Source organism: Galeopterus variegatus, unplaced genomic scaffold (genome assembly GCF_000696425.1).
Source record: "Galeopterus variegatus unplaced genomic scaffold, G_variegatus-3.0.2 Scaffold6042, whole genome shotgun sequence".
Lineage (NCBI taxonomy): Eukaryota > Metazoa > Chordata > Mammalia > Dermoptera > Cynocephalidae > Galeopterus > Galeopterus variegatus.
In genome coordinates this window covers 75,577-102,368 of record NW_007732153.1, presented here as the reverse complement: position 1 = coordinate 102,368, position 26,792 = coordinate 75,577, and the positions used below count along the sequence as shown (strand labels likewise).

The 26,792-nt window shown below is 38.1% G+C and overlaps 1 protein-coding gene across 1 annotated transcript in view; it reads right to left on the bottom strand.

Annotated features, from left to right (window-relative positions):
• VPS41 (vacuolar protein sorting 41 homolog (S. cerevisiae)) overlaps positions 1 to 26,792 on the bottom strand; it is a gene marked incomplete at its 3' end in the record, with an annotated part of 191,151 nt that overhangs the window by 140,546 nt on the left and 23,813 nt on the right. The window contains exons 3-4 of the mRNA XM_008590367.1: positions 8,340 to 8,447; positions 1,865 to 1,942 (exon numbers count right to left, since the gene is read on the bottom strand). Of these exons, the coding sequence (XP_008588589.1) occupies positions 1,865 to 1,942; positions 8,340 to 8,447 (186 nt within the window). The remainder of the gene's footprint in view (positions 1 to 1,864; positions 1,943 to 8,339; positions 8,448 to 26,792) is intronic.

The following is a 26,792-nucleotide window of genomic DNA, read 5'->3' as shown; positions in this document are numbered from 1 at the left end:
ACATCAGAGTTGAAAAGCTGAGATTAAGACTCTTTTCAAAAGATAATGACAATCTGGAACTTAGCACTGAAAAGTCATTTACCTAATATGATAAAAATCATGAAGAAGCTATGGCCTTATGAAAAATTTTTCTACTGCACACACCAACTTCTTGGGTAATGTAAACAAACAAAAATAGCACCAAACCTTCCTCTGCTTCCAAAACAAGGTGCAAAGCCATAGAGACTTTAATTTTCAAAGATGTCATCTAAGCTGGACTGAAAAAGGCAATGAATAAAGTTTGGGCAAACTTATAGATGATACCATAAATAACCTGCAAGAGGATGGAAGTAGGATATACTTGACATAAAACTGACGTCAGAGAAGACATAACCAAACGCTTCTACTGAGTGGACACAAAGACGGACTTTTGGCAATGGAACCAACGGTATATGCCCTTGAACCTCAGCAATCAAGTGCCACAATTTCTCTACATTAAAAAGACTTATTTAGAAGCAGAGTATCAGAGAATCATTAAACTGGAGTAGGAAGGAGACCACACAGGCAAGCTCCTTTTTAAAGGTAAGGAGAAAAAGGCCACAAAAAAAAAGTCTTGGCCCCGCACCAGCAACGTATTTTAACAGACGGCAATTGAAAGACCAAATGCTTAGGTCATCAAGAGGCGTGTCCAGTGTCCAGGAGGTAAACAAGGGAGGGTCCAAGGTATATCCCTCTTGCCTGAGAGGGATGCTAAAGCAAAACAAGAGCCCACAATTCGCCTTTGTGTCTGTACAGGCAGAGCGCACACTTCCCTTCCTGAGCTGCTCCAGAGTCTATCATCATCCTGTGGTTCCATTTCTTTTAAGCACAATACGCATCTCTTTTCCTTTCACACAATGAGTCAGCTTTAGAAACTGTAGTCTCCATTATAAACCACCTCAGTACCTTATGGACGGTTCTTTCAACAAGTGCTGATGCTGTCTTCAAAAAAGTAGCATCTGCCCCCCAAATGATCACCTTTTTTACCCCCAAATGTTCATATTCACGCAACCATGGAAGTTCTTGATATTTTTAAGGTATACCTTAAGCACCAAAATCAAGCTTAAAATTCAACATTTCCTTCATCCTGGATCATTTCAAATCACAACTAAAAAAATAAAAAGGCTGGTTCTTTGCTTTTAATCAATATAATCCCCTAAGAGTCCAAGCATCAAAACATTCAAATGAAATATTTTAGTTTTATGTATTTAGAAGAGATAACTGATCCAGCAAGGTGACTGATCAATTTTCAATTACATCTGGCATCTCAATAAGATGACAAGGCATGTACTTACAACTGGCATTAGTCACCAAATGAGGGATTCATATTTTAAGGATTCCACAAACTTCCAGAACATGTAAATCAGCATTGTTATTCACTAACAAAAGCAGTTTTTTTCCCTTTAACAACAATTCACCTAGACATTCTACACTGCTATAATTTAAAAAGAACACACATAGGCATATTCTAAATGCTCCATCTGAAGTCAAATGGATGACTATAATCAACTAAAAAATTACAAGTAAACAGACTTATAAAAATAGATTTTTATATGAAGTTTGTATATTAAAGATACTCAGTCAAAATATATAATGTATACATAAAGATCTCTTTCTTTATAAGTTCACCTTTAAAATTTTCAGCATATACTATAAAGTTCAGATTTACATGCTTAGTGCTCTGATTTAATTGATGAAGATCATCTCTTTATGTTAAAACAAATTGCTAAAACTAATATTCTAAAGCACAAATTCTTAGTATGAAGTTTAACACACATTATTTTATACTGTATATATTTTATATTTTATATATATATAAATATATATGTATATATTTTATACTTACTACATCAAACTTCTGAGTGATGTTCCCCTGGACATCAAGTAAATAAACTTTGCCATAATGTGTGCCCAGTGCTAAAAACTGTAAGAAGAACAGAAGGGTCAGTTAATTAATGTACTATTAATACACATTCAGTAATAAAACAATTTTTAAAGGCAAGACACTTAATGTGTAAATGATCTGCAATGTCTTGGAAGATATGCATTCCTTGGAGAAGGCTTGTTTCCAGCTTCAGGGAAATAATAGAACAGGGCCTATTTTATTGTGATAGTGCAAGCTAGCTGTCAGAATGACTCATGAGGACCCTCATCTACTGACAACTAATGGTGTGTATGCAGTCTGTACACAATGCCTGATGGACTGAGGCAGTAAATTAAAAATGCAGCTGTGAAAGCACGACCCACCTACAGCTGAACTCTAAGTCAGAAGGGAATGATTAAGAACTCCCCCTAATTTATGGCAAATGTGTAAATCTGTGCTATTGTTTAAGTTCAATGCACATATGAATACAAACAACAAAATATTATTTTTTAGAATGGAAAATCCATGCCATATTGACTGGTAGAAAATATGCTTATATTATCAGTTAGCTTTAGGATACCTCTATAAAAGTTAATGCATAATATTGACTATAAATGTTTGTATTCTAATGCAAAAAAAAAAAAATCCTTGTCTGTCACAAAATAACTGTTGGAGTATATACTTATTTTGTGATATAAAACTAGTTCATAACTCCCACTATTTCTTTAATTCTCTGAACTAACCCTAAATGAACCAGAAGAAACTTTAGAACTACCTGAAATACAACATGATATTCTTCTTCCTTTTTATTTCTTTAAGCATTACTCAAATAGTCCAAAATTCTCTGTATTTCATTGCATGTGAGCATGCTTCATTGCAACCTATAATGAAATGCTCAAATTTACAGGCACTACTAAGCGTTTCAGTCAAGCAGCACAATCTTTAAAAAATAACCTTACAGAAAGTCAAGATTTAAAAGGATTTATCAAAATGGAATTGCTTAAAGTGAAATTTCAGCTCAAGCCCTTAAAATATGAAGCTACATTAAAGAGGAGTCACAAAAAGGAAAAAAAGGGGTTCATTAGACATTCATCCCCTGCAATGCCTTTCACTCCTGCAAGGTTGCCTTTTTTCAGGAAGAAAAAAGTCCCCTGGGTAAAAAAATCAATACTGGTTAATAAAACATCAGGTGTGCAGACATAACTAGGTATGACGATTCCGCTGCACAGGCCTGCCTGAATGCACCAGGTGCCATGACGATTAGTCATCCGGGGCAGACAGCAAGCCTGGTGAAAACAGGATGCTTGGGCTCTGGAAGGGAAAAGGGGAAGAGGTAATTCTGGGGGGAAATTAGTCTGAATATTTAAACCAAACAGGAATGTTTCCTCTAAAGCAAAAGAACATTCTAATCAGAAAAAGAGGACTAAAAAATTGTATCTCTTCAGTGACACTCTGACAATATTCGAACACATATAATAGCAACCAAAAAGAAACAAGACTCCATTCTGAGGCTGTGGTTAAAAACAAAAAAGGGTCTTAAAAGCTCACTGTACCCCAAGTATCTCACAGTATTGATTCTCCTCATAAATACTGTATTTCGTTTGTTAGGAAACTAAGAGAGCTTGGATCCTCAAAGTGTTTTAATACTGTCTCATTCTCCAACACCTCTGTAAAGGCCATTTTTGAACTTGTAATTACATTTTAATTTATGGAAGTTTTAGAGGTTCTATGAAGGGCACACTACCTAAATATTAATTCCTTCCTCTCCTTTTTTCCCCCAAAATTGCTAATTTCATTTATTTAATGTTTAAGATAGACAGAAAACATAAAATAATTATTTTGATTTTATAGTTTCCACCTAAAACTACAATTACTTTAGAACATGTTTGAAAAAAAAATTCACAGTGATTTTTACGACAAGCTATCTTTTGTTTAGGAAAACACTTCATCATTTAGATTGGATAAATTATTACTACTCCTTTTAGAAATAATCATGTACTCTTAAAAAAAATTTAATAAGGGCCGGCCTGGTGGCGCACTGGAGACGCCGCGCTCCCACCGAGGGGAGGGTTCGGATCCCATGTGGAGACCGGTTCCCGCTCACTGGCTGAGCGCGGTGCGGGCGCAACACCGAGGGTTGCAATCCCGTTGCCGGTCCCCGGTACGGGCGCAACACCGAGGGTTGCGATCCCGTTAACGGTCAGTAAAAAAGAGACAAAAAGGAAAAAAAAAAAAATTTAATAAGCCTATCATATTTATTTAACTACTAAAATTGTGATGAGTCATATTTTCATTTGCTAATGCTTTCAAGTACTGAAAATACAACAAAAAATACAAAACTGACCATAAACGTGACCAAAAAAAATACATATATAACATAAATACATATGTGAGATAAATACAAATCCTTCAAATTTCACTCTCCTTCCAGCCATAAAAAGCTTTGAGTTTTTGTAACTATTGAGTTTCATTTCTTTTTATTAACCTGAAAGCACTTAAAATCTAGGATAGGCAAAGAATAAATATAATTTCATTAGCTTCTTTCATGTTTAATTACAGAAAGTTGACTGATTCTATAAACTATCAGATTGGACATCCCATCCTTCAGAATCCACTAAGCACAACTGCTTCTACTTCGAATGAGTGGACTTAATGTAAGTAAACAAGGAGAAGAAGTAGTGAGCCGTCCTCTGGACATCACTAACGAAACAAGAAGCAGCACATTTCAAATTTGGTCAGCTGTACAACATCATTTGCCTTTGACACAGTATTTTATAGTAGTCAACGCATTAGAGCAGGGGGTGCCTGCAATTATAGATGAGGAAATAAGTCCGAGCAGCTGATGAGACTTCCCTGGAAACAATGAGTGGCAGAGTGAGGGCCAGAATTAAAAGCTGAAATGCCCTCAACTGGATCCGAATCCTCTTAAACAGAAACAGAAACCTCAGATTAAGAGTGTGTGTTCTAAAAGTTAGCATCAATTACCATTCCCAGCTATCAGGCTTTTGGGTCAAGTTGGCTTAAGGATGGTGTTAGTAAAGGCTGATCTCTAGGCAAGCAAACTTCATTCTCCGTTTCATTCATTCAGTGGTTCATTCAACAAACACACGAAAAGCACTATATAACGTGCTTAGACAGTGAGGAAGTGTGACTTAAAAGGATTGTGGTATAATGGAAAGTTATTAAAAAAAATTGATAAATTACAACTAAATTTAAAGAGTATGCCTAAACTGGAAGTGTCTCTAAGACCCTATGAAGCACAGGAAGTGTCTTCTGTGCTGAACATTTAAAGAAGAATTAGAAAATACACACCGAGGCCTATAGGGTAGGCTTGCGGTAAAGACCATTTTAGGCAGAGTAGATACAACTTTCTCAAAGGCATGGAATTACATAAAAAGCAGTACAAACTCAAGAAATTATAGCAGTTTTATATGGATAAAGCATCTAATCCATGCCCGGGGGAAAACAGGTGATAAGGTTGGAAAGGTTGGCTAGTAAGGGGCATTCAAATATTTATGGAGACATGACAGGCAGGAAAGTAGAGGAAGGCAGAGTGGGTAGGTCCAAATCATTAAGATATCAGGAAGCCAATCACACTTCTAAGAAGGAGGATCACATGATTAGATCAGAATTTCTGAAAGATTACTTTAGCAGAACTGTTATGAATAGACAGGACTGAAAGCAAATCTGAAGGAAAATCGATAGTTCACAGTATGTGCATTAGTTCCAGGAAGAAAGGATGAATGCATGAACAGAAGAAAAGCGCTCAAGGTGGGAGTGGATTCAAGCAGGTGGGAAGGGGTGAGGGGCAGAATCCATGCAGGAGGGGCGCTGTAAGTAAAGACAGCCAAGTGCTGCTGCCAGAGCACCACACCTCCAGCAGAAAAGTGGTAAGACATAAGGCCGATTACAGATGGGGCAATATCTTAGAGGGCCTTACATACCACATTAAGGAGCTCAGACTTTATTTAGTACGTGGTGAAAATTATACAAGGGTACTAAAACATGTATTTTCAACAGATCATTCTGACAACCAGGTGGCAGACGGGTTTAAAGTAGAAAAATTAGGGGCAGAAGAGATTCCCCTATTTACCAAGAGCAGGCAGGAGACGGGGGCATAAGCTAGAGCAGGGTGGTAAGAAAACCACCAGGATATAGGGAATGGCTGGGTGGGTGGGGAGAAGGAGTCATCTTCAGCTTAGGTGACAAAAGAGATGATGATACCACTAAATGGGATAGAGAAAAAAAATGAATACAAAGTTTGGACAGAAAAGAAGATGAATTCATTGTGGACATGCTGAGGTTTAGGTAAAAACATAATAAGTTAGAGATGTTTAGGAGGCACCTAGATTGTATGCATGGTATTCTTGTGAGGGTCAGTGTGTAGGTGGTCATAGAAATCATGAGATTTAAAACCAAGAGAAAGTACAAATTAAGAAGAAATGTGGATGATGGAGCAAATCTTGGGAAAACCAACATAAAAGGGAAAGATGGAGGTAAAGGACAGTGAAAGAAACAGAAGGGCATATCAGAAATGATCAAGAAAACAAGATGATGGTGTTGTGATAAAGAAGTTTTGAGAAGAAAGGTGAGATCCACATTTAAAATCAGCAAAATGTCCATCAGCTGGTGAATGGATGGACAAAATGTAGTACATCCATACAATGGAATACTATTCAGCAATGAAAAAGAATGAAGTCCTGATACATGCTCCATCATGGATGAACCTGAAAACATTATGCTAAGTGAAAGAAGCCAAACACAAGAGATCAAATAATGACTGCATTGATATGAAATATCCAAAATGGGCAAATTTACAAAGATCTACTTTCTAAAGTAGATTGATGGTTACCTGGGGGCAGCGTTAGGTATGTTCCATGACACAGCATGTATCTCTAGGAGAGAAGGGAGGAAATGAAGTAAAGAACAAGAGTGGACACAAAGGTCCTTGAACAGGAAGAAAACCTCCTGTGGGTAAGGATGAGCATGGATTCAGAGGAGTTGGGAAAGGGGTCAGTAGTTGTGGCTGATGATGCTGATGGTTTCTATTTTCTAAAATGGAACTAACATCATCCTTTGAGATGAAGGAACAGTGGTCGAGAAAGGGGACTGAGGACTAAAGGAGCTGATGAAGGACAAATAGATCACACCAAGTTTTAGTAACGGATTGGCTTTGGCATGTGAGCCTGCACCTGCTTGTGGCTGCCTTGGTCATTAGAGCACTGATGCAGAGTTGAGAGCATGGCTGAGGGGCACAGTGGAAAGACAGGGATGTAAAAGGATTGAAGAGTAAAGTAGAGTTAGGATCATTAATCATTTCATAGAGACAGAAAATAAATGAAAAAGAAAGAATGAATTAGAGATCAGGACTCCATAAAGTCAAAGAACAAGGTTTGTGGGAAAATGAACACAAAAGCTTGAAGGATGAAAGGGGTCAACAGAGAGTGGAACAGACCCTAGAGATCCTCAAGTTCCAGGTACTGGCACCATCCAGAGTGTGGCCTTAATAGTGGGAGATAAAACAGGGAAGAGGTGAAGGTCCCTGGAATTAAATTAGGTTGAAGAACTAAGTGCAAGGCCAGCCTTCAACGAGTGGAAGAAAGTGACCAGTGGTGGGGAGATGGCAGCAAGGGGGAGGGTAGATGGTGTTGCAGGCAAATGGCAGGAGCCTCAGGGAGGGGGTTTCAGGTAAAAGGAGAGAGGGCAAATGTTCAATTAAAGTGGGGAGCAAGGGGAGGACCAGGCAGCACTGCTGGTAGCACTAGAGAAGGCCCGGGCATGGGTCAGAGGTGGGGTCTGCCTTCTGTGGAAGGACTCAGGTTCACTCACAGGCTCCTAGGGAGGAGACAACAATGGCTGAAACTGCCTCCTTCCAATATTCCAACCACAACACAGACCGCGGTGGTCCAAGAATAGGCTAAGGGTGCTACCCAGTACTCAGCCTGGACTCGGGAAGTTGGTGGGAGCTTTGTTATAGCAAGGACCCAAATGTGGGAGATACGAATTCATTCACATAATATATAAGTAATAATTTGGGGAATCTCTACTGATTTGTACTGATTCCTCATACCGCTGACGTAACTGACCTCTTCTACCCTTACGAAAGCACTGAGCTCCACACTGTTTCAAATCTTAACACATTCCTAACCTAATCCTTACGATTTGAGGAATTAAGTGACAGAGTTTCCAAGAACACTTACCATAAATCTTTCACATAGGTCACTGTCTAAATTGTACTTGACACATACACCCTTGGAGTGCACTGTAGGTGTGTGGGTTGGTATGTACACACATACAAAATATTTTGGGTTGTTTTTTGTTGGTGAGAAAGAAAATAGGAGAAGCAGCAGGGAACATGGTCACTGTAGAAAACCACCACCAAAAGCATCAGGGCTCCAAAGTATAAACACACAATAGAAACAACTCACAGGACAGTCCTCTGAAAGTGCCACCTCACCTTGTCATGCACTGTCATGCAGCTAGCTGCATCCTTCTGAAGAATTTCAGTCACCCCATTGGAAAGCCTTTCATACTTCAGTTTGGGCTCCTCTTCACTCTCTTCTTCCTGCATAAAAAGCAGAGAAAAATGACAGCCTACACGAATTTATTTGTTTTGAAAGACTCAAATACACTTCTTAAGGGGGAACCAGAGATGGTTCTCTCAACAATCGTCAATAACTACAACTATAGCCAAAGGTTAAGATCTTCGTGTTTCATTCTACCAACTGGATGTATCAACTGCTACAACTTCATTGATAGAATAATTCGAAAGTTGAAAACAGGAGTATAGCAGTCCCCTCCCCTTATCCAAGGAGATACGTTCCAAGACTCCCAGGGGAGGCCTGAACCCATGGACAATACTGAACCTGACTACCAGCAACTGGAACAGGTTTGTATACACATCTTCCACCCACAAATTTAACGCCTTTTCCATCTTAACTAAGCACTTAGCAAACACTGTGACCTTAACTTTTTCAACAGCAAAACTAGCACGAATTTCTTTTTCTTTCTTCACAATTTCACAGATATAAGATTCATTCCAGAATCTCAGCAATCACAGCATATGATTTTTCTTCTTTCCTCATTAAGTCAAGAACTTCTACCTTTTCCCTTAAGAGAAGCACTTTACAGCTTCTCTTTAGCATATCTGAATTGCCAGCATCACCGATCTTAAGCTTTGGGGCCATTACTAAGTAAAATAAGGGTTTTAAATGTGTTTATTTAGCAGATGCTTTAGGCATAATTTGTTATGTAGCAATATCTATTATGCCAAAACTTACTGAGTTAAAACAATACTAAATACGTATTATTTTACACAGTTTTTGTGGGTAAGCAATTCAGCAGTGGCTTAGCTGGGTGGTTCACTCAAGATCTCTCATGGGGTCTCAGGTAAGATGTCGGCCAGGGCTGTAACCACGGCTTGACTGGGGTTAGAGTATTTGCTTCCAAGATGGCACACTCGAATGGCTGGCAAGTTGGTGTTGGCTGCTGGCAGAGGCTTCAGTTCCTTGCCTCACAGACGTCTCCACAGGGCTGCTTGAGTGTCCCCAGAATATAGCAGGTGGCTTACTCCAGAATGAGTGATCCAAAAGACAGCAAAGTGGAAGCCATATGTTTTACATGACCCGGCCTCAGAGGTTGCACACTGTTAGTTCTACTCTATTGAACACACAGGTCAGTCATGATTCAGTGTGGAAGCGGAGGACACAAGGGCATGAATAAAAGGGGGTGAGGATCACTGGGGGCCATTTGCAGGCTAGCTATATGAATAATAGTAAGACTTCAGGCGCAATAAACCTAGTTTTAAGAAAATCAGCATTCCACACCTACCGATGAGTTGTCTTAAATTTATTTCCTCAAGTGTACATAAGCTATTACTTGTTTATTCAGTAACAGAGTATTAAAAGCAAAGATGGTGTACCTACTATCAACTTCCCAAGAATAACTTTAAGAACAGCAACAAAAGAGAAATATAATAAGCACAGTTCAAGGACCTGCAAATCTTCATAAAAAGGTACCTAATGATAATCACCCCAACCCAAAGAGCTGTTTCACCCCAAAACTGACCTGTTTTTAATATATTTATAAATATATAAAATAGCTATTTAACCAAGTCTAAAGAAACTTGAAGAAAGAAAATTATATAAAGCAACAAATAACTACTTCTACTTACGTATTTACAAGAAAGAAACAGAAATCATTACAAAGTTAACATTAATGTGGCACAGATGATGTGTGCATTCAAAGTAAATGTGTTAAATACAAATTGAATCCTGAGTGTTAGTCTCTATAATAAGATGCCACATGTTGCACAAGTCTGGACATCAAATGTGCATCCAATGTGAAAAGTTAATTCTAGCCTCCTGACTATTTTGCATAAAAGCACTCGTCTACGGACCATTAAAGTTACTGTAAATAAGGTTTGCCTGTCTTATTTATAAGTGAAAACTAAATAATTTCTCTCACATAAGTATACAAAAATAAATACTTTCACAACATAGTTCACTGAAGCATTCATGCTAGGTTTCAAAAACCATAAATAAAATGAAAACTCCAATATTAAGCACTTGATGTACGATTTCATGCTTTTCCAACAGGTATCTTTTATGTTAAAAACTGGCTAAAGGTGAATTTTTAAGGTTTTTTTCTCCTTGCTATGAACAAAGAAAATAGAATGCGATTTGAAACTACAATTCACAGAGGTTATTCTGCTGCTGCAGACTCTATGTCATATTTTAAAAAAAAAAATTTTTTTTTAAATCAAGTAAATTTAATAGAGTTTCACTTTAATTCAAAAAACTTTAAACAGATGCGATTTGAAACTACAATTCACAGAGGTTATTCTGCTGCTGCAGACTCTATGTCATATTTAAAAAAAAAAAATTTTTTTTTAAATCAAGTAAATTTAATAGAGTTTCACTTTAATTCAAAAAACTTTAAACAGAAAAAAAGGCTTTCATCCAGTTTGGACTTCCATGGTAAACAACCCAGTGTTAATAAAAAGTAAATCAATAATTTTTGTTAAATTTTAATAATCTTACAAACCTACAAATAAAACCATCAACAGTCTGAGTTGAGATGACAGTTAACTGTGTTTCTATGCCAACCTAGAGGAATAGTACAAGTCCTGACTTGCAGCTAAGTGAAGATATAAACAGAGTGACATTTAACAATACAAGAAAAATTTGCAGATTTCCTTTAAAAAGAATCAATTCCTCAACTAACATGGATTTTTACTAAGTGTATAACACTTTTAATTAAAGACAAATCCTTTAAACCATCCTACAGAATTCTAGAACACTATCTAAAAGTAAACATATCATGGTCATTCTCACTGAGTTTTAAATTTAAAAGGGAAAAAGTTACTTTTGAGGATAAATTAAAACAACTAAAGATTTCTGCTTGAAAAACTGTTTAGTAATTTGTTACCACTGTTAATTTATTACCATAGGGTAAATTCTCATGGAGGAAGTCCTGTATCTAACTTGGACTTGTAAACCAGTAAGAATACTGCACTTCTCTTTTTTAAAATTTGTGTACAAGAAATCCCTTTTTTTGGTGTTTATAATCAATGGATCCTACATTTTTTATCCTATTTTAATTTTATCTATATTTTTCACACATTAGTACATTTTATATGATACCACTGTTATGGTCAAAATGAAGACTTGAATTATACTATTAAAAAATGTGTGTCATATGAATTCTAGGGGCTAGCAGAAAGATCATTACATTTTCTATTGTTACTACAAAAATAGTAACAAAAGAATGACTTAAATTATTTAATTAAATTTAACTTAAAATTTTATTTCTGGATATGACTTATTAAAATCAAGGTTTTTTTTTTTTTTTCTCAACATAAAACAATATTAAATACACTGAAGCAGAGAGGTGAGATTCTTACAAAGCCCAAATTAAGCTAGCAGGAAATATAACAGTGGAGTACTCCTCGACAATTCACAATGTCACTCACTCAGTGGAGATGTCCTTTATCCTATGCAGCTGCACCTATGAGAAAGACCTCAGCTGAACCTCCAGGAATCTTAACAAGATAAATGGTTTATTACTAAGTTTCATGTCATCAACTACATCTAACTAGGGGCAAATCTACTTAACAAATATCCAATGTTTTAAAGCTAGATACAATAGGGAAACACTAACATCCTCAAAAGATTCTTGTGTGTTTAAAAAAAAAAAAGCTTTCATGCAGTTTTTACTTCTACGGTAAAAAAAACAAAGTGTTAATAAAAAGCAAATCAATAATCAACCATAGATATGAAGGTGTAAGATTTTCTTCCTCTAGAACATTCTCTCTAAACTCTAATTACCTTAAAGAGAACTGAAATATTCAAAATTGGTAGTCAACCTTACAAGTTTAATATATAAAAATAGCTATCAACATCCAATATCACAACACTTGAATTTTAGAAAATTTGTATTTTTAAAATATTCTCTTTACAAGTAATTCACTTCATAGAGGCCCCATGATATACTAAAGTATTTCTTTTTGATTACTATTTATTAGACAAGATAGAGAACAGAATATAAAACATAGTTTGTGCCAAATACAAACAAGAATTTTTTTTAAAGAAGCATAATTTAAATTAATACTGTAAGTCAATCAAAACACATAATTGAGTCTCAAAAACACAGCTGACAATATTTTAAGGAACAGATCTACTCACTACCACAGGATATTATTAAAAAAAAAAGGCAAAATAAATACATAAGAACTATATTTTATTGGACATACACATTTATTTGAAAATATATTATCACTAAATTTACATGTATAATATAGGACATCTTAAAATACGTCACATGGACCTTGAACTTTTCCAGAAAGTGTAGAAGAAATACATGATGAGAAAAAAAATATATATATAAAAAGACCCTGAAGGTAAAGCTCAAGATTAATCAAGAGCTAATGACTTTAATTATCTTTACATTGCCCACTGCCCCACACCCCCAAATGAATGTTAATTCCTTAAAAAGGCAACTGCAACTACTAATTATCATGTATTATAGTTCTATTACAGAAAGATCATTTTATTTATATAAAAGGACAAATATCTGGTAGGAAAGATGGTTTTATAGATCCTTGTAAAGTGTCAAAACATCAAAAAAACTACACACGCAAGCTGAGAGAGTAACTTCTGGTTTTCATTAATAACACAGGTATTATAGCTGCCTCAGTGACCAAACTTTTTAAGTAAGTGACATGGAGATAGACAATGGAACTCATCTACAATAAAACAGCTATGGTTAAAAAACTTCTGGTTTTCATTAATAACACAGGTATTATAGCTGCCTCAGTGACCAAACTTTTTAAGAAAGTGACATGGAGATAGACAATGGAACTCATCTACAATAAAACAGCTATGGTTAAAACTCCCAGGACGCCTTTACATCAGACTGCCAACAGATAAGCAATTACATTCTTATACGAATGTAAATAATGTTCTTTAATTTCTTTCAAACAATATTGCTATTAAGGAAAAATATATTAATAAAAAAGTAGCTGAAATTAGGAGTTGATAAATGTAATCTAGATGGCACAGGTCTACTTTTTCAAACAGATAGAAAATTCACAATAGTGTACTCATATCCATAAATACATATGGTTAAATACATGGTTCTTGACTGGAAGTGATTTTGTCCCCCAGAAACATTTGTTTGGTGATGTCGAGAGTCACTGTTGTTGTCACTGTTGGGTGGGGGTGAGGGGGTGGGGGACAGATGCTACAGACATCCAGTTGGTGGAGGCCATGAAAGATGCTAAACATCCCATAATGTACAAGACACTCTCCCAGAACAAAAAATTATCCAGCCCAAAATGCCAACAGTACCACGGTTGAGGAACCCTGGGTTAAATAAGTTTCAGAAGATAAAGTATCACACAGACATTAAAATCTGTTTCAAAGACGATTTAATAACAAAGGGAAATGTCCTTACGATGTCTTGTTAGGTGAAAAAGGTCATAAAACCTGCTTTGCATGATGCAAGTTTTTTTAGGAAATCTATACAGATATGGGGGTGGGGGTGGGGATTAGAAGAATAAACGCTAAAACAGTAGCTTTCCTAAGCTTCAGTTTCTTAATCTGCAGAATGGGGGTGATAACAGGACCCACATCACAGTATTGCTGTGAACCCTAAAATAGATAGCAAATTTAAAGAAAACTCACTATTATGAGCTACTGCCAATAATTTCTAAATTCCCTAAAACAAACATGTATCATATTTATTATAAAAATAAATGCTATTTTTAAAGCTTTTGTTCAACATCCTCTTCAAAACTCTGTATCTACTAAACTATGATTCTTATCTCTCAAAGCTGCTTTCCTTACCATAACACGTTGACCAGAAAAGTGAGAAAAGGTTGAGCCTCTAATAATTGAAGAGCTCTACTTAAGATTCACAAGATATGCAGTCTTCATAAACCCTGGTCTCTCCTTTGCCCCGTACTATTAGAATTTCATGTTCAATTCAAGGAAGAAAAAAATAAGGTGAAGGTTCCCATGCCCTAAGCCACTACCATAAACAGGATCAACTCCCATCATTTATTTTATATTGGGAAAGCGATAAGAATATATAGAGGAGGGGAAAAAATGAGAAAAGCAAATAAGCTTTTCATTTCCTTCCAGCCATACGGAATAACCTCACCAATCTTCAAGATATCCCATTCAGGTAGACAATTTCCGCCACTAAAGCCAACATAACCCTCTTTTCCTTTCTTCCCAATATCCCTTGGTGATCACAAGATCCTTAGAAGCAAGGTTTATGCCTTTTCATTGTTCTGAACTTCACCTAACAAAACTGCGGTTACCTAATAAAGACCAGTGAAAACAAACATACGTAGTAACAGCAGACTGAGTTTAGTAAGCAGCTTTTCTAAGACATTCTCATTTAGATTTCCACACAGGAAAATCCAGATCATAGAATATCAACCGAAGAGAATCTCAGAGATCATCTAAACTATGTGTTATTTTACAAACACAGAGAGGGGAGGAAAGGGGGGGGGTATAAAGAGGTGGAGGCACCAAACAGAAAGAGGGGGTGGCAATTTTGATATACTGTGTCTTAGAATCATAGACAAATTTACAAAAATTAAGCTCTATCATCTCCTAGCAGTAGTAACAGAGGTCCTGCAAACTCAGTTTTCAGAAAACTTACATTTATTTCTAATTTGTATGTTGTTCCATGAAAAAGGAAAATGCTAAAGTTTTTTAAAAATTATTTTGTTTTAGAGATTACATCTCAAGTATTTCCAATTGCACACTCCATAGTCCAAGAGCAAAGAAGCACCTTGCTAGCCACTCCCACCAAAGCCTCTTACAACTTCTCAGCAGTTTCCTTGAAGAGGGCTACATAGTTAGCTCAGTTGGTTAGAGCGTGGTGTTATAATACCAAGATCAAGGGTTCAGATCCCCATACTGGCCAGGCACCAATATCACTTTATTATTTCTATGAAGAAACAGATAGCTCTCCCACCCACCCTCTGCCCCTACTCCACTGAGCAGACACCCACCCTACCCCTTAGGGACTATTCTCCAGAAGGAGGCAACTCTGCTCAAAATGGATTAATCAACTCAAAATGGATTAAAGACTTAAATAGAGTCTTACCCACTGTATAACCACACCCGCACCTTTTAGCCCTGGGCACCACCTACACCTTTCTTCCACCGGCAGAGACTCTACACCCCTACCACCTGGGCAGTGCATTATCCACAGCCTGGGAATCCCAGCCTTAAGCACTGCAGGATCAAGGGAATCCCAGGGGCAGGAAGGTGGGCACTGAAGCAGACCAGAGAAAACAAAAAAAGGTAAAAGCAAAATGGATTAATAAACCAGAAAACGGAATAATTAATAAGTCCAAGCATAAATACTTTTTAAAGACAAACAGAATAAGATAACCACAGAAGAAACTGAGAAAATAAAAGTCAAAGTATTACCTATCTCTTGAAGAAAGGTACCTGGCCCAAACTGTTTTAGCAGCAAGTTCTATTAAAAACTTTCAAAGAATGGAAAATTTCTGTTAAACTGTCCTATAACCGGGAAATATAAAAACTTAGCAGTTTGTTTTGAAAACGTGGTAAAAACCCTGATATCAAAACTCTCCAAAAGCATACCAAATAAAAAATATATATAGTTTAGTCATCTCATGTAAAAATGTAAATATAAAAACTCTAAACATCATAAATCAAGTCCACCATATATTAATAGAAAGCATTCGAGATCAGGTATTGCAGAAATGCAAGATTGGATACTATGAAATGTGACTTCATCATTTGATAGGTCAAAAAAGTAAAACCATGGAGCCATCTTGACAGATACCATTTGTTTTTGTTCCTCTTGTTCTTTGTCATGTACCATGAGACTTACTGACTTTATACCAGCATTTAAATCCTGTTAACCTTACTTCACAGTATGTGCAATATTAAGTTATGGGATATTGGGAGAAGGGTAAATATCATTTAAGGACTTTACCTTTTTCTTCTTGGAAAGGGATTAATGCGTTTCTGGTTGTACACAGGATAATGTATCATGTTAGGAGAAACTATTATGTTATTGTACCATTTGAAAATTACGTGTGATTTAAGGAGATAGTACGGACACCAAGTTGACAAGGGGTGGACTTGTGAAGGTTAATTCTAGATGTCAACTTGGTTAGACGAAGGAATGCTGAGAAACCTGGTAAAGCAATCTTTTCTGGTGTGTCCGTGAGGGTGTTTCCAGCAGAGATTAGTGTGAGAGTCTGAGTGGCCTGGGTGTGAAAGACCCACCTTCAGTGTGGGTGGGAAGCATCCAATCCACTGGGGGTCCAGAGAGAACAAAAGACAGAGGAAGAAGGTGAAGCTCTCTCTCGATCAGCTGGAGCTGGGACACACTCTTCTCTCCTGTCGGTGGACATAAGAGCTTGAGACTCTTCAGCTTTTGGGTTCCAGAACTTACACCATGGACACCATCGGCTTCCCTGGTTCTGAGGCCTTTGGACTTGGACTGAGCCACGCTACCAGCATCCAGTTAATAGACAGCCTATCATGGGACTTTTCTTCATAGCCACATGAGCTAATTCTCCTAATAAATCCCTCTCTTATAATTATAACATATCCAATCGATTCTGTCTCTCTGGAGAACCCTGACTAATACAGCTGCTAAGGGATCAAATGCAAAAATGGACATGAGAAATTTCTATTAACTGTCGGGCTGAGTCTGCAGAGGGTTGACAATGGGTTTGGATTCAGATCCCAGCACTGCTGCTTAGTAGCTTGGCCAGCTTGGAGAAGTTACTTAATCTCTTTGGGTTTCAGTCTCTTCAGCAATGCAGTATGATCTCTGCCGCATAGGGCAGTGGGAGGGCCAGCCAAAACAGTGTGTCTCAATCGCTCAACCTCACTCCTGGTACCAATTTCCGTTTTAGTTCGTTTTGTGTTGCTATAACAGAAATACCTGAGACTGGGTAATTTATAAAGAAAAGAGGTTTATTTGGCTTACGATTCTGGGACAGCTGCACCTGGCGCAGGCCTCAGGCTGCTTCTACTCATGGCGGAAAGTGGCAAGGAGCCAGTGGGTACAAGCAGATCACATTGCAAGAGGAAGCCATCAGAGAGAAAGCAAGAGAGAGAGAGAAGGTGCCAGGGTCTTTTAAACAACAAGCTCTCGCTTGTTGAGCTTAGAGTGAGAACTCACTCATTTATCCCCTCTCCCCCAGGGAGAGCATTAATCCATTCATGAGGGATCCGCCCCCATGACTCAATCAGTTTCCAACACAGCCACATTGGGGATCAAAATTCCACATGAGTTTTGGAGGGGACAACACATCCAAACTCCATCAGATACCGAGACAGCATTCATAAAGTTTAATACTTGCTTCTAATTTAAAAGATTTTGGGCCGGCCTGGTGGCGCACTGCTACAGTGCGCCACTTGGGAGCGCGGCGGCGCTCCCACCGAGGGTTCGGATCCCACATACAGACCGGTTCCCGCTCACTGGCTGAGTGAGGTGCGGGTGCCAACACTGAGGGTTGCGATCCCGTTGCCTGTTCTGGTCCAGTACGGACGCGACACTGAGGGTTGCGATCCGTTGCCGGACACACACACACACACACACAGATTTTTAAAAAGCTTTCAGTAAATGAAAGTTTTCTTTCCCAAACAGCCGAGAATGAAACGCCAAGAATGAAGAGCCAAGATGACCATTTGAAATCAAAAGCCAACATGATACTTAATGAAATAAGAAAAGCATTCCCATCATCAACAGAAAACAACCTACACATGCCAGCTATCACTTTTGCTTTTTTCAAAACCAGTTTAGAAGTTTTGGCCAAGGCAAAAGTTAAGAAAATGAAAAATGTAATAAACAGATCGTTGTCAATATGGTCTCATTTGAAGGTAACAACTATGGAAGGAATGAAACATTTACAGTTCCTGCCGAGAAAGAGTGCTGACCTGGGCCACTACCTCCCTCCAGGTCAGCCCTGAAGATACGACAGAAATGACAGAAAGAGGTAGTCCAGAAATCAACATCCCCAAGTGAAAAATTCCAGAGGTGATTGAAAGCACCCAGAAGGCAGAGTGAGGGCCCTGTGGCCACCCAGGCAGCAGTGAGGACGGGGATCCAGGAAGCTGGCCAGGTCCAGCACAGGCCTGCCCCCAGCTGCCCCTTCTCTACAGACTGACCACTGCACTCACTCCTCCAGCTCCTACCCTCCCCTACCAAGTGAAGATGATCCCCCTGTGGATGTACCAACAGACACTTCACAAAGGCCAATGCCCACACGGAAACATATGTTTCCAGGAAGTACTCAAATAATTGGAAAAAAATCCAGGAGATGCAATGAGAGCTATGAGGTATGAGATATCAAATATCTTGATAATGCTCACTAAAGTCTTTTAAAACAGAAAGGAAGGGAGGAGGAAGGAAGGGGGAAAGGGTGAAAAACAGTGTGGGGAGAGGAAGGCAGAGAGATTATCCTGAGCCCTACTGTAATTTATAGTCGTGTAGCCAGTCACAAAACAAACTAATGCAAAGTTTCCTTATGCCAGGTCTACCATTAGCAGCCCATATACACTAGATGAGTTACTTAAAACCTCAGCTACCTCAACATTTATAAAAAGGAGATGATAATATATACCTCAGAGGACTTCTGTAGGAATTAAATGGAATTAAATGTAAATAAAGGTTTTCTATTTTTCTTGGTTCAATCTTTGTAGTTTGTATGTGTCCAGAAATTTATCCATTTTCTCTGGGCCTTCAAATTTGTTGGTGTAGAGTAGTTTATAATAGTCTCTGATGATTCTTCGTATTTCTGTGGTATCAGCTGTAATGCCTCCATTTTCATTTCTGATTTCTGTTATTTTGGTCATCTCCTTTTATCCTCTCAAAAAACCACAACTTTTTGTTTCATTTATCTTTTGTATCATTTTTTGGTCTCAATTTCGTTTAGTTTTGCTCTGATCTTAATTATCTCTTTCCATCTGCTACAGTTGGGATTAAATTGTTCTCTTATTTCTAGTTCTTTGAGGTGTAGCATTAGGTTGTTTATTTGAAATCTTTCTATTCTTTTGATGTAACCGTTTATTACAATAATAAAGCCTCGTAGTACTGCTTTTGCAGCATCCCACAGGTTTTGGTACGAAGTGTCTTTATTTTCATTAGTTTCAAGTAATTTTTTTTTTTTTGTCTTTTTTGTCTTTTTCCATGTCCGGCAACGGATCGCAACCCTCAGTGTTGCCCCCGCACCGGACCGGGGACCGGCAACGGGATTGCAACCCTCGGCGCTGCTCCCGCGCCTCGCTCAGCCAGCGAGCGGGAACCGGTCTGTATGTGGGATCCGAACCCTCGGGCGGGAGTGCCGCCGCGCCTCCCAAGCGGCGCACTACCCAGTGCGCCACCGGGCCGGCCCATAATTTTTTGATTTCCCATTTAATTTCTTCTTGGACCTATAGGTTGTTCAGGATCACACTGTTTAATTTCCATGTATTTGTATAGTTTCCAGAGTTTCACTTGTTATTGATTTTTAGTTTTAATCCGAGGTAGTCTGAAAGATACTTGAAATGATTTCAATTTTTTTAAATTAGTTGAGACTTGACACTTGGTCTATCCTCAAGAATGTTCTATGTGCTAATGAGAAAAATATATATTCTGTACTTGGATGAAATGTTCTGTAGATATCTGCCAGGTACAACTGGTCTAAAGTATAGTTTAAATCCTGTGTTTCTCTGTTGATTTACTGCCTAGATAATCAGTCCAATGTTGAGAGAGGGGTGTTCAGATCTCCAACCATTATCGTGTTGGGATCTATATAGTGTTTAGGTCTATATAGGTCTAATAGTGTTTGTTTTGTATATTTATAACGTTCATGGGGAACAACAAAAGACCCCAAATAGTCAAAGCAATCCCAAGCCAAAAAATAAAGCCAGAGGCACAACACTACCTGACTTCAAATTATACTACAAAGCTTAAAGCAACCAAAACAGCATGGTATTGGCATTAAAACAGACACTCAGACAAATGGCACAGAATAAAGAACCCAAAAATCAACCCACAATCCTACAGCCAACTGATCTTTGACAAAGGTAACAAGAACATACACTGAAGAAAAGACTGCCTCTTCAATAAACAGTGCTGGGAAAACTGGATGTCCATATGTAGAAGAATGAGATTAGACAGACCTGTACCTCTCGCCATATACCAAAATTAACTCAAAATGGATTAAAGACTTAAATAAAAGACCTAAGACTATAAAACTCCTAAAAGAAAACATAGGGGAAACATTCCAGGAAGCAGGACTGGGCAAAGACTTTATGAATAAGACCACAAAAGCACAGACAACAAAAGAAAAAATTTTAAAATGTGATTATACCAAATTAAAAAGCTTCTGCATGGCAATAGAAATAATTATCAAAGCAAAAAGACAACCTACAGAATGGGAGAAAATATTTGCAGACTATGCATCTGACAAGAGATTAATATCCAGAATATACAAATAACTCAAACAACTTAACAGTAAAAAAACAACTAACCCAATTAAAAAATGGGCAAAGGGGCTAAATAGACATTTATCAAAGGAAGATATACAAAGGAAGACATACACAGACACATATAAAAAAGTGACATACACATCACTAAGCATTAGGCAAATGTAAATCAAAACACATTGAGATATCACCTCACCTGGGTTAGACTGGCCATTATCAAACAGAGAATAACAAATGCTGGTGAGGATGCAGAGAAAGGGGACCCCTCCTACACTGTTGGTGGGACTGTGAATTAATGCAGCCATTATGGAAAACAGTATGGAGGTTCCTCAAACAACCACAAATAGAACTACCATATGGAGGTTCCTCAAACAACTACAAATAGAACTACCAATTCCACTGCTGGGTGTATACCCAAAGGAATGGAAATCATCATGTCAAAGGGATACCTACACTCGCATGTTTACTGCAGCTCTATTTACAGTAGCCAAGAGCTGGAACCAACATAAATGTCCATTGATGAATCACCAGATAAGGAAAATGTGGTAAATATACTCAATGGAATACTATTTTGCCATAAAAAAGAATGAAATTCTGCCAGTTGCAGCAACATGGATGAACTTAGAAAAAACTGTTTGTGTTTTTTTGGTGGCTGGCTGGTACAGGATCGGAACCCTTGACCTTGGTGTTATAATACCACATTCTAACCAACTGAGCTAACCAGCCAGCCTCAACTTAGAGAAAATTATATTCAGTGAAATAAGCCAGGCTCAGAAAGAGAAATACCACATGTCCTTACTCATATGTGGGAGCTTAAAAATTAACAAATAAATAAAATTTAAAAAAAGAAAGATACAACAATCACAATAATTCACTGAACTTTCAAAAGGGCCGAACAGAACTGAGGCCACCAGAGGTAAGAAACGGGGAGGTGAAGGGGAGTTAGCCAAGAAACTGGTAAAGGGCCACAAAAAATGATTACATTGTGTAATGCTGAATATACTAATTATCCTTATTCGAGCATCACATATTGCACAAAGGTATGGATATTCAACACTGTACCCCACAGATATGTACAATCAATTATGTTTCAATAAAGGAAAAAAGTACATAAAGCACAAAATCACAGCATCCGGTAAGATCTAGTTAATGTCAGTTGCTAAAAATATTACCATTACCTGTGTTACAGCCCCAAGTTTAAACTGCAGAGCTCATATCCCCCCTTCTGAGTTTACTTCTTGCCAGAATGTAAAATGGAGCAAATGGCAACATTTCTAATCTAATCACCTCTTTGTTTTATACTGCTTGCAAAAAATGAAGATATATTATTTTTTATTTTACCGCATCATTAAAAAAAGTTTTCAGACACATCTAAGTGTGAATCTTGTAATTAGGAAAGTAAAAGGAAATGGTACAGTCTCTTACTTAATAAGCCAATAGCCTCTCCTGGATGCTTATAAAGACTAAAAGCAGCCCAGACAGGCCAAATACCTCAGAACTGTGCCCCATCACTGGTGATGGAATCGATGACAACAGACTAAAACTTGAAGCCTTACCACAGGTTTCCCCACTCCCGTTCCTCTCTGATACTAGCCTGCGAGATTTATTTAATCCACTGACGTCTCTGGAGAAAACACTCATATTCTAAAGTAAAGAACTGTGGTGACATGGATGCCTGTGATTTCTATATTTAAAAACAGTCACAATAAAACTGAAACAGCTCATGGATGAAAAGAAACATAGGTCCTATTTAGATTTGTTACAGCATTTCTTGAGCCTGCACAGAAAGGATGCCTTTAAAGCTTGACAGCATAGAATTAAGCTCTAATTGCCAAGTGAAATTATCATTTAAACAACATTCTTGAACAATCACAGAAAAGACACACACATTTTTATAACTATAGCTCCCCATGGTATTAGCAGTTTCATTACAACTATTTTCTGTATGTTTCTCTAGCTGGATGTATCTGACTCCCAAAACTCTGAGAAATAAAGCCTAAAGAAGAGTGCTAAGGGGACAAGGTCATCCGATCAAATTATTTACTGTATTAGTTTCCTATCATTGATGTAAAAAAATGACAACACAGCCGGCAGCTTGAAAGAACACAAATTTGTTATTTGACAGTTCTATAGGTAAGAAGTCTGACGCAGACGGCAGTGGGCTAAAATCAGGATGTCAGCAGCGTTGCATTCCTCTGGAGGCATTAGGGAAGAATCCCTGTCCTTGTCTTTTCCAGCCTCTGGAGACCACCTGCATTCCTTGGCTAAGGGCCCTCCTTCCACCACCTTCAAAGCCAGAAAAGGCAGGTTGAGGTCTTCCCACATCACAACACTGACCTTCTCTCCTGCCTCCCTCTTCCACTTGGAAAGCCCCTCATGATGACACAGGTCCTGTCCAGTTAATCCAGGATAATCTCCCTATCCAAAAGTCAGGTGAGTAGCAACCCTAATTCTCATTTGCCATGAAACATGACATACTCACAGGTTCCAGGGATTAGGGTGCAGACATCTTTGGGGACCATTATACTGCCTGTTACTGAGAAAAACATACGGATCAGAGAAAATAAGAATGATGGTGGGCTACAGAGTTGGATGCCCCCAGCCAAAACCAAAGCTAAAAGACAGTTTTCATTTGTTTTTAAATCAAATCATGATCTCCTTGAGAACACAGTATGGGATGAAACAGTTCTCAGTTTGAATCAGGAGGCCAGGAGTGGTCCTTGTTTCTGTTTGACCACAGGCCCTCTCACAGCTCTAGTTTCACCAGCTCCAAAATAAGGACAGAATGTCAGCTTCACATAGTTGTTGGGAGGATTAATGAAATGAATTCCTTCATTCACTCGCAAGCAGCTCTGCTAGGAGTGGGGGACAGTATCCCTGCCCTCATAAAAGTGCATGGCATAGACCTGGACAAAAATAATAAAACAGCAGCAAAGGCAGCATGCTTTCTGAATATCTTCTAATGCCACGCAACATGCTAAACACATATGATCTCCTTTACCAGTCGCTCAATAAGTGTATCCCTTATGAGCATTCTAGATGCCACCATTCTGCAACGCACAGTACAAGAATTTCTGAAGGCGTCAAGGACATTTTGCCACTCACTCTTTCTTTAGCCCATTCCAGCCAGGCCTCGTCACCACAAGTCACCAGAACTGTTCTAACCAGGATCACCAATGGCTTCACCTTTGCAGATCCAGGAGTGAATCCCCAGGCCTCCACTTAGTCCTCCTCTCAGCAGCACTGACATGGTGGTCACGCCCTTCATCCTGACATGCGCTCCCCCTTGGCTCCGGGGACACCACTCTGTCTTGGTTCCGGGGACACCACTCTGTCTTGGTGCCGGGGACACCATTCTGTCTTGGTTCTTATCCTACTTCACTAGCTACTTCTCCTCAGTCTCCCTCGCTGATTTCCCTTCCTCTACCAGATTTCTAGCATGCTGTAACACCCCTCAGGGTCCAGGTATCAGGCCTCTTCCTTACCTGTCCTTGTGCCTAAATGATCTCATCCAGTTTTATGATTACAAACACCATCTAAATGCTGACTGACAAATTCTTACCTCCAGCCCACACTAGTCCTCTTTATTCAGCTACTTACTAGACAATTCCACTTGGACATCTCAATGACATCTCCAGCTTAAAACATCCAAATGGAACTCCTGACCTACCCCCTGTCCCAACCACCTCCTCAACATGAGCACCAAAACCTGCTCTAGCCAGAGTCTTCCCCATCTCAGTTAATAACTCCATCTTTCTAATTCTTCATCCTTGATTCCTTTCTCCCACTTACATCCCCACATCCTAGTGAGGAAATCCATTGACTCTACTTAAAAAACCACAAAACTCTAAATCCTTCACCTCTAGCCAGAATTCTACCAAGGCCTCCTAACTGGTCTCCCTGCTCCCATTTGTCCCCCTCAGACTTTTTTCAAAATAGCATCCACAGTGATTTTAAGGAAACAAACAGCCTCCAATGAATTTCCATCTTATTCACAGTAAAAACAAAAGTCCATAAATTGACCTACAAGCTCTACATTCTTGGCTTCCCATTACCTCTCAGACATCGTTTCCTAACACTCTGCTCCAGCCACTCTCATAACCTCAAAGACACCTAGCATGACCCCTAGTTCAAGGCACTGTATTTTCTCCTCCTTTCACCTAGGACACTTTTCCCTCAGATACGTACTCAAATGTCCCCTTATCAGAGAGGCCTTCCCTAACCACCCAGCACAAAATAGCAACTCCTCAGCCACTCCAGATTCCCCTGACCCAGTGTGATTTTTTTTTATCCACAACATTTATTACCATCTGATATATATTTAACTGTTTTTATTGTCTACCTTCCTCATCAAATACTGGTGTATCCTAGCATCCAGAACATAACAGTATTCAATAAATATTTGTTGAACGAATAAAATGATCAGTCAGTCTTGGACTGCCTAAAATAATTTTTCTCCTAGGTAGTAAAATAATAAATTCTGTTCAAAGTTATATCATGCCAGGGGAGTCATGTTCATCTTTTCAATCTCTAACAAGTGGGAGAAATATAGATTCAAAAAGATTGCATCCAAAAAGTTTCTACTAAGTTTCCAAACATATAATTTTTACAATATATGCTTCAAAGGGAATGTTTATCCATGCATGAATGATACAATAATCAGCAGACTTGTTAATATTAATAGCTCATTAAATGAGAGAGCAAGTTTTTAGTCCAAGGGCTATCTGGAAGGATATAACATTATAACTCTATGTTTCATTTTTCTCAGCAATCTCCTAACAAGGTACATTACCATTTTAGTTACTAGTTGCTATAAATTTGTTTATTAAAATTAATACAAGAATCAATTTAAGTTTCAATAAATGATTCATAATGTTCTACTCCCCGGGTGAGATAAAAAAATGATTTTTGTTTGATGCATTTTCTGATTTAAAAAGCTCTCTCCTGATTTCTCACAATGACTGGTTTTCATTTCAACAAAACTGAAAAAGAACTCTCCTTGTGGCTGATGCACCTCAAAGCTGCATTTGATTTTAAAAATAATTTCTCATTCAATATAAATAGCACACAGGTTTATTTTAAATAACTTCAGCTATTTTTCAGACCACTTGATTTTATTAAAATTTATATATCTAATATATGCAAGGCTTCCTAACTGTGGTATTCAGAAGAACTAAACCAGATCTAAATGAACAACAGTTTAGGAGGCATGTTTATTAATAATGGTAACAAAAATTATAAAGGCAGAGGTGACATTAGTGTTAATTAGTTAACTGCTCTGTTATTACATGCCTTGACCCAAGCACTGGGTAATGCAACGTATATGCATTTCCTTCAATGGAATACACGATAGACAAAATAACCCTTCATTTAGCTACTCGGTTGCATTCATAAATTGCAGGAGGTCACTGGAACCCTTACCTGGTACAAAGCAGACATCTATACATTTCAGTTTCCATTTGGCCATCTCTCTTTAGCCTGAAGTGTTTTCCCATCTTATTATTTCTGCTGTTCAAGTATAATCTTGAAATGTTAGTCTAACAATTCAATGCTTCTAATGCAAAGTTCTTTGTACAACATAATAAATTCTTCTGAGAAGAGGTGGAATATACTTCTAAATATATAATACACCAAGAACTTATTAAAAGTAAGCAGTACTTTTAAAAAGTATTTGCTATGGTCTGAATGTCTGTCCCCTCCAAAGCTCATGTGGCAGCTTGATTCCCAACATGACAGTGTTGAAAGGTAGGGCCTTTAGGAAGTGATTGAATCATGAGGGCCCTGCCCTCATGAATGGATTAAACCATTAATGGGTTAATGGATGAATAGTTATCATGGGGAGTTGCACTAGGGGCTTTATAAGGAGAGCAAGGGAGCATGTTAAAAATGCTCTCGCCTGACCCTCATGACATTATTGCCTGCATCACCAT